Below are 12,034 nucleotides of genomic sequence, written 5' to 3' on the forward strand. Positions count from 1 at the left end.
AATAAAAAAGTCTGGCTTTATTTAAAAAAAAATTTACAAGTGTATTTCTTTAAACCTCAAACATACGCAGCTGAGTTATTCACATCTTCCATTAGATGTGGCTTATTGCTTCAGCCTCCCTCAGCAAAGTGCCACATGACTAACGAGTTTCCCCCTCCACAAAAATGTATCTACCATTTTACAAAGCTCTCGTGCAGACGGGTTCTTTTTTTTTTCCTTTAACACTTAAACACAGCTGGTTTTACACAGAAAAGTGACTGCAGCTTAGCCATTTTGCAGATGGCAGCAATTTTACCCAACCTTTGCTGGCTTGATTTGCTTCTCGCTCCATTTGGTGTCCCTTGATCACAGGCTGATGCACGCTGGTTAGCTGGGGTACCAGAAGAGACCACTGAAAGCATCCTGTAAGGCTCGGTGACAAGCAAGAGAAGAAGTGTAGCCCCCAGCAAGGTCCTGCGGAGAGGCGGCTCGTACATGGTTGAGATACCTAAAACAAAGAGCAGCATTATTTTAGCACAGAAATAGACACCTCAAACACCTGCGTAGTTCACAGTACAGTGAGGTCGAGGCTACTTTTTGGGAGAAAGCAAGGAGAGGGAGCTGCCTACTGCTAGCCACCTGTGGAGGTATCAGTACAAGTTTCTATTAGTTATGACGATGATGCTGATGCACCTTCAGACAAGCTGCGCAGCCAATGCTCTGAATAAACTTGACTCCTTGCAATAGGCTGCACAGGGCTAAGTGCACTCGCTGGTTTGTATTTTCTGTGCTCACTCTGGGGCAAGGTTGCATTTCCCCCCCTTCGGTGGCTCCTTCTAAGACGATGACAACGACGATGACACAAGCTTTCCTACGCTCCCACAGGAACTGGAGGGTTTCAGCTCTGCCTGGTTAACACTGGGCACTCCCAAGAGCTGACTGTGCTGGTTGCTCTGATGACAACAAGGCTGAACTTTCTGCTCTTGGACCTATCAGTATCTGGAGTAACTCCACTGCCACAGGGAATTAGATCTGTAGGAGGCTGTCATCAACATTTTGGCTAAACAAGCCTCTAAACTTCACCATTAATTAAGCATCATCCATTTGCAAAGCCATCTAATTTTACAACCAACCAGCCAGACTGATGGGCCGACATTGAAACACGCTACCGGTGACGGTGACACTGGCGCTGCCACAAGCTCTTGGCTCCACTCAGCTCCTTCTGAGGCTCAAACCCAGTCCTGCAAAGCCAAGAACCCCCATTAAAGGTGTCTTCTCAGGGGGATTGAATAGTTTCATTCCATGCCGTAACCCTATAGTTCCTGTACCCCACAAGACATATATGAGACCAGATTGTCAGCTACTTTTGCACCAAAACCCCATCAAATACAAAGACAGCCACAGGCTGTAGCCTAGCGCCATCAGCACAATGACCGTCTCAAATTCTGAACACCAGATAAACCGCCATAAATGAGAACTGTCTTTCGCAGCAGCCATGTAAGCTGCAGAGCTTCAGCTAGCTGTTTTGATTCATCACTTGGTACATGTTGCTCCTGGGAAGGTTGAGTCATTCCACCTCTGGCTTGGCAATTCAAGCATAAACTTGCAAAATGCATACAGCCTTTTATAATGTTATCCCCAGAAACCTAAAACAGCTGCACTTTTGGCAGGAAAATACAGGACCACCAGTAAAATATCCAAAACAGTTGCATCTTTTAATTTATGACTGTACACTGTTTCCATAAAGAGTATATAAAACAGGTCAGATTTTATAGGTAAGACATAATAAACAGTCATACCCATTGATGCCATAAATGTGTAGAAAAAGAGGTTACTTAGAAATGATTAATTACAGTTTTAAAACTGTATTTCTTGCACCTAATAACCACAGACATGAGCAACGTTTCTGTGTGATTGTCGGTGAGATGCCGAAGTCGAGAGACTGAATTTGCCTCCTGTGGCCAAGTTCAGGTGAGCTCTGCTGCTTTGTCCCAACTTGTGAGGGAGCCCGGTCCTTGCTGCTGGACACCGGTTCCCACCAGCACGGGCACAGACGTTACAGCACATACCCTTTGAATTGTGTTTAGTCCAAAGGGAATCTACAAACACAGCAGCAAAGCTGGTCCCGTTTCTTAATTTGCAAGGGAAAATGGTCTGCAGAGAGCTCCTGTTCTGTGGGAGAATGCATTTAATAGATTTTTAATTTTTTTTTTTTATCATTCTTGTTACTTGTCCCTTAATAATTTTTAGGAGGAAAAAGCTCAGCCTTCTCAAAAGCCTTTTACAATTGCTGTGGGAAACAGGAGCTCCTTCCCGCAGCCAGGAATGATGAAGGGATACTGACAACGACAAATAATTTCCTCCAAAACGCTGGTGTGAAACTACCTCCACCCTCCAAACCGGAGAGTCTTATAAAAATCAACTCCCATCTCAGATTTCACTTCTATCATGTTTATTTCATTGCACAAACTTCATCTTCCACTCATGCATGGAACAGTCCAGAGAAAACGGGATTATTTTACGTTTCTGTATTAACAAAGGTTAGTTGTGTGGTTGTGTGTTTTTCATTACTTTTCTTATCTTTTGTTGCTTAATATATCACTATAAGGAGAGAGGGAGAGTCTATTGTTTCCCTTTTTTTAGGTCATCTGAAATCAGGGCATTAGTTTCATAAGACAACCTGATTTCCAGCTATTAGAGCATTTATAGTTAATTGGTATGCAATCTCTGAAGCAATACAAAATCATTGCCAAAAAAGGCTCAGATCAACTTTTACTACGGCAACCTGCACTAATTCTCCTTACTCCTGTGAAACAAGCATGACACGTCGCTGGCTGTCAAGCGAGGTCTTTATTTTCTCGTTAAGTATCTAAACTTACTGCTCTTGACCCATTTAATTACTGTGGTACACCAGGCAATTGCAAAGAATCTGCCACGCTGAAGCCACACAATGAGAAGCGAATGTTTCGCTGGCTTTTCCACACCAATCCCCATCTGTGCTGCCTGAATCCGGCCGTGCCCTTCGCAGGAGAATCTCTCTGAACTGGATTCCTGGGGTTTCTGGCAGAGGTCAGCACATCTTTTCATGTACACCTTTACAACAGCAGCAGGAAGAAGCGCTTGCCAAGTTTTATTTCCAAAAAGTCAAGCTCCGTTAGGTCTTGGGACCTGGAGGTAATTGCTCTCACTAGTTAGCAAATTCCAGCACACTAGGTCTGTTTTTCATAGGTTTATTTTAAGTACCTGTAAATCTTATAAGCAGAAACCAGGAAAAAGAGGTTTGCTTTTTCTGGTGCACAGTTTTTTTAATGTACCTTGTTTTTACTGAGGGCAGACTAAACTCTGAAGTTAAAAAAAGCCCGCACTATTATTTTTGTGCAGGGCTAAAGGGCTGTGTGTTCTCTGCCCCACAGTTTCACACTTCCCTCTCACCGTAATGCCCACGCTACGCTTCTGGCTTTGCCCAAACAAGCCCCTTCCCTTCGCTGCAGCCATTGGGTGTTGATCTTCCCCATTAACCTTTCAGTCACTTAAAACACATCGTATTTTGTTCTTCATGAGCCTTCAGGGGGCTCATTCCTGACCTTTAGTTTCTCATCACCATGCAAAAAAAGAAAAAAAAAAGCCTCCTGTTGTGAAGGGAAGAGGTGTAATTCACACTTGGTGCAGAGGCTCAGACTCAAGCTGGTCATTCCTGGGGGTGGGTTTCCTTCACGTTTTCTCTTTTCCGAAGGCTGCGTCACCATCACTTCATCAGGCATGACTGGGACCGCTGGAGAAGCATGCAGCAGCGTTCAGTGCGGCAGCAGGCACAATCCCCCGTGCCCTACCACCCACCGCCCAGGCGGGCTCAGCACCACTTGGCATTGCCACGCAGACCCGGCACCAGCTCATCAGGCACCGACGCCACTGGCCAATGTCCCCGCACTGCTTGACCGGAGAGTCTCCTTGCAGCGAGATTCAGGAAAGACTTCAGAAACAGTCAGAGAGGATGGAGAAACGGCACAATCAAATAAGCAAACCAGGCTATGAGAATAAAAAAACCAAACCAACCACCAAAACATCCAACCAACAAACCAAAAAACCCCACAGTACTTCCCTCCACCCATCCACCCGAGAGTATCGGTGCTCGGGATTATTCCACACAATCTTCCCCCACCTATCCAAGATAAATGCAGTTCCACTGGTGTTTCTGCAGATGCATTATACATGCAGAATACTCTGTATTTGGCATACAGATTTTTTTTTTTTTAATCTATTAGGTATTTTATGGGGGTGAAGAAAAGAAAAATCACTCACAAGTTGTTTGACCAAAAAAAAAAAAAGATTATGTAATTCTGTTCCACAGAATAGATTTACTGCTCATCTGATTATCTGCAGTATCCAAGACAGAAAGTAATGGGGCAGACATTAGATCTGGGAAATTCTCCAGATTCATCATTTAAATAATAAATAGTGGTTGCATGAAAGCGAGCAAAATACTCCAGTCTGGAAAACAGTGTAAAGCATTAGTAATGCAGTAGCATATGCTGCATTCCTGAACCTTTCTGGAGACAGTATTTTCATTAGATTTACCAAGTCTCTAAGCTGAGCTATCGATGAATTATTCAGAGTATCCTTGCAGAGACTGGGTCTTATGTGCCTCTCTCACCTGATAAGAAACTGGATTTTCTCTGGCCTGTTTTTTTGTTGAGGAACATGTGGCCTGGGTTACCCTCCAGCCCCCGAGCAGGTAAAAACTGAGCTCCTCCAAGCAACCTTGGTTTGGTTTGAACCAGTTCTACCACACAGTTGGTCCACGCAGCCAAAGCAGAATTTGCTTAGAAAATGAGCCAAGTTTGTTGCTGTTCTTCATAAAATAGCCCTGGGAAATTCATTTGGGAACAGGCTTTCACTAGGTGCTATTCAAATATGGTGTGGCTCTCCCTATCTCAGAGACTGGAATATCGAAGGTAGGACAAAACCACAACACATAAAGCTGGTACTCAAAGCAGTAGTCCAGAATAGCACAGCAGTAGTCCAGCACACCTCTACAGACTAGCTAAAAGCCTGATCCCAAGTCCTCAAAAGTCAAAAAGCAACCCTTCCTCTATTTTAATAGACACTCTTTGGGCACTATCATCATATTCAAATCTTAAAAAACAAAGCAGCTATTATTGGTATCAGAAATTCCTGCTGAACACCAGCCAGCACATCCTGTTCCAACATATAAACCAACTTTAACACAACCACGAACTCAGCAGAGGCTCCTCACGAGCCCAACTCAATACCTGCTGTGGATCTTGCACCACGCCTGAGGTCAGGCTGATGGCAGCGAGGTGCCAACCATCAGCTGCTCTTCTCCTCCACTCTCCAGGACAACAAGGACTAAATGGGAAAAAAGGTATTTTCTAGTTGAATGGGGAAAATTGTTCCCTGGAAAGGAGGAGGTCCACAGCTGTCTCAAGGAACCAAGACATCATTCGGTTGATAAATACAGCGTAACTGGGTTAATTACTTTAATTGGAATGTGACTAGGAAGTCAAAGTGGACAAGGAATTATCACAGCATGGGGTTTGCTGCAAGCAGCAGCAAACGGGCAGGCAGCTACCCACTGCAATACCTGTGTGGGGGGTGTTGGGTGTTTTTTAATGCCTCTGGATATTATACCTCTGTGTATACAATTGCAGCAATCAGCATGAATGTCAAGAAACTGCTAAACATAACGAGGTCCAAAACCAACAGACACCAAGGCAGACAGAGAAAGAATGTATTTTTAACCAGATTATGTCACCTGTTAGCCTTGCAGCAGGACAAGACCAAACATAGCCCATAGTGCAGGGGTACAAGGAAAAGTCCCTCTAAATACCACAATACAGTTTTGGCTAGTGAAAAATCCTGCCGACGACAAGAGAGTTACCATAACCATCACTCTTGAAGCCCCAGCAATCCTACTTGCAGACAGCACATACACCAGTTCAGATTCAGCTTAGTAAACCAGTCTATTTTTTTTATAATTAATAATATTGTTTAGGTATGCTAGTTTTCTGAGGGCTTAGTGAGCAGAAATTGCTCACCAAGGTGTCACCGAGTGTCAGACCCAGCCTTTTCCACGCCACAAACTCGGCCCATTTCACATACCCATGCCCCAAGAGACTGCCGCAGACCTGTCACTGAAGTTGTCACGATTCGCAGCACCGTCCTCGGAGCTCCTCTCATTCAAACCAGGATACAACCAGGTGGAAAAGCTCAGGGCGTGCTTGTAAAACACCCACCTCTGCCACCAACACAGGGGACGCGGTAGTGATTCTATTATTCGGGGGCTGAAGCTGCCAGAATCGACTGCTGAATGCACGGTTGGTGTTACGAGCAAACCCTCTGGTTCCAGCTGACCTGGCGTCGATGACATTTCCAGGAGCTCACTTGAATTGTTTGGAAATAAACATATCCATACTTAGATGATGTTGGAGTATTTTTTCCCCTCCCTTTACTTCAGAGGGAAAATTCAACCAACTTTCCAATATAAAAAAGTTAAAGTCTTCATCTTGCAATAAATTCTTCAAAATCAGATGCCTACTGACTCTAATGGGCCTCTATTTATTAAAACAAAGATTTTTTTAAAATCTTCTTAATTGGGAGTTTGAGATCATGGCTCCTAGAACTTTGATTTCATGGTTTTAGGTCTTCTAAGTGAAGAACTCTGTTCTACCAGAAATAACTTTTCCCAGTAGACAACCCAAGAAACCCTCAACCCACCAAATCAATAAAAGAAATCTGGGACCTTTAGCCTCTTCCATCTGTTTTTTTCTAAATAGCAATTTGTTTCAAATACTGTCAGAGTGTCTCTGGGCAGGAGTACACGTCAACTGTGTGTGGTGAGACAAAGTTCTTCAAAATTAAAATAAACCAGGTCTGCCACAGCATACCTCAGCTAAGATGGAACAGCACAGAAGTCTGCTGCTGGACACTGAAGGAAGAAAAAAAAAAAAGCCTAGAAAAGTAATATTAGCCATGAAACAGCTGTCTCTGATAAAACCAGTTCTGACTCCAAAGGTAGAAACCAGTGATGAGTTATTCCTCTTTTCCTCTTCTCCCTTATATCAAAGTACAAACGTGTCAGATGCCGGCAGCCCAGAGCCACCCATGCCCCGCTGCAACAGCAACCCGGCAGCACCTCGGGGCTCCCCACTCCTGCTCTGAAAGCGGCAGCTTCGCTCCTTACCATTCAGCTACTGCAGTGACCAATAAAAGAATCTCCGGAGGGTTTAATACAAAAACTAAGGCACTTTTATTTGATGTTTCACATAAACTGTTTCCTCTTTTAATAGTGAAACACATACGAAACCCCTAAGATATATCTAATTAGCTATATCAGAGATTTTATTACAAATTACCTATGACACTGGTGAGTACAGTTGTGAACCTCGCAGTAGAAAAATCTTTAAATGCAAAGGTACAAAGTCAAAGAAGCCATCCTTGGTGGGGGCGAAGAGAAGAGAATCAAATTTTCCCATACTACTTTCCCTGAAAACTTCCTCTTTTTGTGATGAAATCCAGACTCCAGAGACCAAACATTTCCACTGAAAAGCTAATACATTGGGGGATGGAACGGAGGGAAATTGTCTTGTGACAGCTATCTCAAAATACATCTTCAGTGTGTCAAAAAAAAAACAAACCCCAAAACCAAAAACAACCCAAACAGCTCTTCTACTGGTAAAAAAGAAGTTTAAAGGCAGAAAAATTTTAAAGAGCACCTGGTTCTCCAGCATTTTCCTAGCACTGCAATTCTACTGCTGCCCTAGTTTTTAAATAGACATGAGACCAGAATCAGCTACCGACATTTATTTAACACATAGATAAACATTTGCCTTTGGAGTAACTGAGAAGCCAATGCTATTGCCTAAAGGTAAGATGAAAAAGCACGGAGAAATGAAGATCAAAGAACAAGGAAAAAAATGCCTTCTGCCCCACAGAAACTGTCTAATATAATTTTAAAAGAAGTGGATCTTTCAAAGTGTAAAGACAGGAAACTAATGATGAAAAAGGTTTTATAGAATAAAGGAAGCTTTGTATTACTCTGACCTAATATGCATTTTCCACATTTTCTATGCCGCAGGCTGAATGACAGTCCCAGGATACCACATGCAGGCTGCACATACAGGTTTCTGCAGGCACTACCGTAACAACAGTTTTTAGACAACTCCAGTCCCACTGCAGAGCTCTACTCAAGGCGGCACCAGCCTTGACAGAATTATTTCATGTGGAAAAAGACTATAGCCTCGAAGTACTATGGACTATGGTTTATGTCCCATTTCAGAATACTATAGACTTAAAGACTACACACTTAAAGCATTCTGAAATGGGACATAAACCCCTTAAATGGCACAAACTGACCCATCTTCAAAGGAACTGCAAATCCAGTTACACCTGTAGACAGTACGTTAAAAATGTTAACAAGTTAAATAAACCTCTTTTTTTTTCCACTGAGGAGTTATGCAGGCTAGAGATTTACATTCAATGAGAATTCACATGAGTAAATCCAGCGCATGTTTGATAAATGCATTTTGCACTTCATGTGAGCCCACAATTCACCATGGGTGTCTGATGATAATCAAATGCTACATTTAATTGGGTTCTCTTAACATTTGACCAGGCAGCATCACTTCACAAGAGGTGTAACAGTTTCAACCTTGGAAAATGTAAATACCAGCTCAAGAGAGGAACCATTCCTGCCTTTGCAGTAGATTCAGCGATCTGAGCTCACGCAGGAAACTCTGAATGTGCTTTCAAAAGCTAAAGCAATGACAGCAATTTTGTTGGGGTTTTTTTTAGTTAAAAAACCAAAACCCCAGAATCTGCCAGATTACACCATAATCCCTAATAAGCAAACTTCAGAGAAAGGAGGCACATTCTCAGCTGGTCCAAGTCAACATGGTTTATAGATTTCTGCGCTGTTACAGGGCAGATTCAAGACAAGGATTGTCTGAAAGTTCTCCTCATTTTAGCAAGTGACTGCCTGTTTTAAAATAAAAATGGGAAATGGAAAGCAGAACCTGCAAACACATTAATCCCTTGCAAGCAAAGGAAAACTAAAGGCTACCCGATGTCTTTTCATTCACAGGATACAAGTTCTATGCTGACTTTTCTTTCTTCAGTTGTTGGGAGCTTCCTCACGCCCCACTTTCCTCCCAGTAATATATTTAGTAGTTTTAACTGCTCCATATATGTCAGTCAAGAACCATCACCGATTATGCTGTGTATACAGTTTGCTTCTTGCTGCTCACCGCACATCTCAGCGCCACACATTCCTGCCGGCGTTCCAGACGCCACCTCCAAAATATGCGCAACCACTACCATTTGGCTGAATTCTTCCTTTTTTTTTTTTTTTCTCCCCTTCAAACTGAAAGGATTTCTGCTTAAACTCTTTCCCAAATAGCTGCTTGAATTCGTTATCCCCTCGTACTTAGCCGGTAACAAAAGGTTAATGTTTATTTCTAGAAACCTTGCTCACAGGAAGCCTTCCTTCAGTGAAGTGACTTCCGTAACTCGCGCCTCTGCGAGCAGAGGGGTTGGGAACGCTCTCGGATGAGCGGGGGCACCTGGTCCTCCATTTGTCATCTTCCCGAGGTCACCCGCCAGCTGTCTGTCCTCTCAACACCCGGCCTCGCCACCGCCAGCAAAGGCATTCTCCCTCGCTCAGGTTTCCAGGTCTGAACTTCCAGATACAGTAAATCAATCAGCCACTGCAGAAATTGCTCAAACAACTGCAAGTAAGCATTTTAACACCCTTGAGCAGCCTCGCTGCGTAACAAGGACACTGCAGTCCTAGCTGGAATCCAGCAAAGCGCTCGCTCTGCATGACCAGTATAGATTACACGTTAGAGGACTGCAGAACTGCAGCTACATTTAGTCTATGACTAAATCAGGCTCCACTCGTACTTGACCCTGAGAAGAATTGTCATTGAACATGAGGGCCTTTTCTCAGCTACAATCTCATATTTTTTTATTTTCAATGGCTAAAAAGACCATTAAGCCATCGTTTCTGTCATTGCAAAATAGCTCTCTTTTCAACGTGTTGCAGAAATGTTTTGGCATGGCTTTACCTTCAAACTTTTCATCTTTCCCCCGCCCTCCAACTCCACACTTCCTATGGTTTGGGTTGGAATGGACCTCAAAGATCATCTAGTTCCAACGCTCTTGCCATTATTTTGTAACTTACTACCTAAGGATTGTTTTTACAGGCTTATCTTTTTTTTTTTTTTTTTTTTAAGGATAGGGCAAGTTTAATCTTAAAGACATCACTCTGTCTTTCACCATGGCTAGGGGTTCAACTCTGGGAAAACAGCATCTCTTCTGCAGGCAAAAAGAGATAACTTTTATTCTGAAAGACAGTTCTTTTGGACACACAAATTCTTTTAGGTTAAAAATTCCCTACTGTTCCTCTCACTCTGCCTTTTTCTCCAACTTCCGCACACCCCACCGCGTACCATAAATCCCCAAGTGCCCGGCAAGCAATCCATATTGATGAACTGGGGCTTTGAGTGAGCTACATGAAAGAGATTCCTCCTGGACCAGCTTCCATGTAAATTATGCAGCTGTGAAGCAAATGGAGCCCTTTCTGAACAGAGCACTCAGTCAGGAACACCTACAGAAAGAGGATGGAGATGCACAGAGATTTTTTTTCCCCCTTTTTCAGTACATTTTGCTTGATGCATGGTTCTATGGCAACAGACCACAAGGACGGTCATGGCTGTACCACAACTGCAGAGTACAGGACAGCCTGCTGCAAGCAGAGGAGATATTTTTGCTCCAGGAACTCCAGTAAGGACCTTGACTTTGGGCCTGAGGCTGGAAAACAGACTGGCCAGCACATTTGTAGACTGTTCTGCATTGAAGGACTGTGTTTTAGTCCCAGCAGGGGAGGACAGAGCCCCTGGTCATGCGGGTGTCAGGCATGGTCACAGCCAGGCTTCAGACTAAGGGAAGTCAATGGCCTCCTTCGCCCCTACAACCTCCCCCAGTTTGCCTCCTCCATCTACCCACCCTGTTGCATGGCTCAAACACCACTGATCTCAGTGACAATGATGAGCCTGGACCTAAAGGGAAAGAAATGTCACCTTCTCCCCCCATCAGGTAAAAGACTGAGAGCAGGAAAATAACACCAGAAATGCATTTACTACAGCCACAGGTTTTGTCCCCAAGTCACTTCTCATGGAAAAAAACATCTGAACAAAGAAAATGCTGTATATAACCTCAGCTTTGAAATATTCTCTCCCCAGGTCAGCCGGTCTATTCTGTTTTCCCTGTGACACAGCGTCCTCTGCTCTGACAGAGTAGCAATGAATTCATGTTGTATGGTAACTCCAATTTCATATGACTCTAACAAAATAGCGCAAGAATTTCTAGAGGGTTTTTAACCTCTGATACTGATCAGATAAGTAAGCTGCCAAACCTAATAATTATCTCAAATGAATAACTACGAGCACAGAGCAAGTCAAAAACTTGCTCTGTGCTCATAGTTATTCATTTGAGATAATAAGAACCTGAAGTTATTTTCTTTAGGCAGTATTTGAAAAGCATAATTGTTGAAACCAAAAAGACTGCAGTTTGAATGACACTATTTAAAGAAGATGAGACTGTTCAGGTCAAAACAAGGTGAAAAAACCAGCCTGCCTGGTATCGCAGCTGACTAATGCTCTAATGCATTAGACCCTCTGCTTCTTCAGGTTCTGATTGCTGCTGATCAGGTCAGCACTTCAGTCTGGTGTTGAGGATCAAGTTTACAGCTCTCAGCCATGCTGGCATTTGCTCCTCAGGAAGAGCTGTGAAAAAGAAAAGAGAGGAGGGCAGGAGCTAGGAGCGAGGGCTGCTCCTCAAAATCACGGCTGGGCTAAGAATTAGAAGCCTCTGCCCAAGTCATGTGCAGTCTTTTGGCTGAGCTCTCAAACACCAACCTGCAAAGGAACATTTTACCCCACTCTGTATCACAGAGTGGTCAAAGGCAGCTCACAGAGGTGGAGGGGAGAAGGAGAAAGAGTTGGTCTGTTGTCCTGGTAATATTTTTATAGGAGAATGA

At 43.5% G+C, this 12,034-nt stretch overlaps 1 protein-coding gene across 2 annotated transcripts in view; it reads right to left on the minus strand.

Moving 5' to 3' along the window:
* Positions 1 to 12,034, minus strand: part of MNAT1 (MNAT1 component of CDK activating kinase) — a 126,520-nt gene continuing 114,486 nt past the window's right edge. For both annotated transcript variants that reach the window (XM_054827186.1, XM_054827185.1), the window contains exon 8: positions 1 to 487. In XM_054827186.1, coding sequence (XP_054683161.1) covers positions 367 to 487 — 121 coding nt within the window. In that variant the 3' untranslated portion in view covers positions 1 to 366. The remainder of the gene's footprint in view (positions 488 to 12,034) is intronic.

The sequence above is a fragment of the Grus americana genome, chromosome 5, assembly GCF_028858705.1.
Source record: "Grus americana isolate bGruAme1 chromosome 5, bGruAme1.mat, whole genome shotgun sequence".
In the NCBI taxonomy this organism is placed as follows: Eukaryota; Metazoa; Chordata; class Aves; order Gruiformes; family Gruidae; genus Grus; species Grus americana.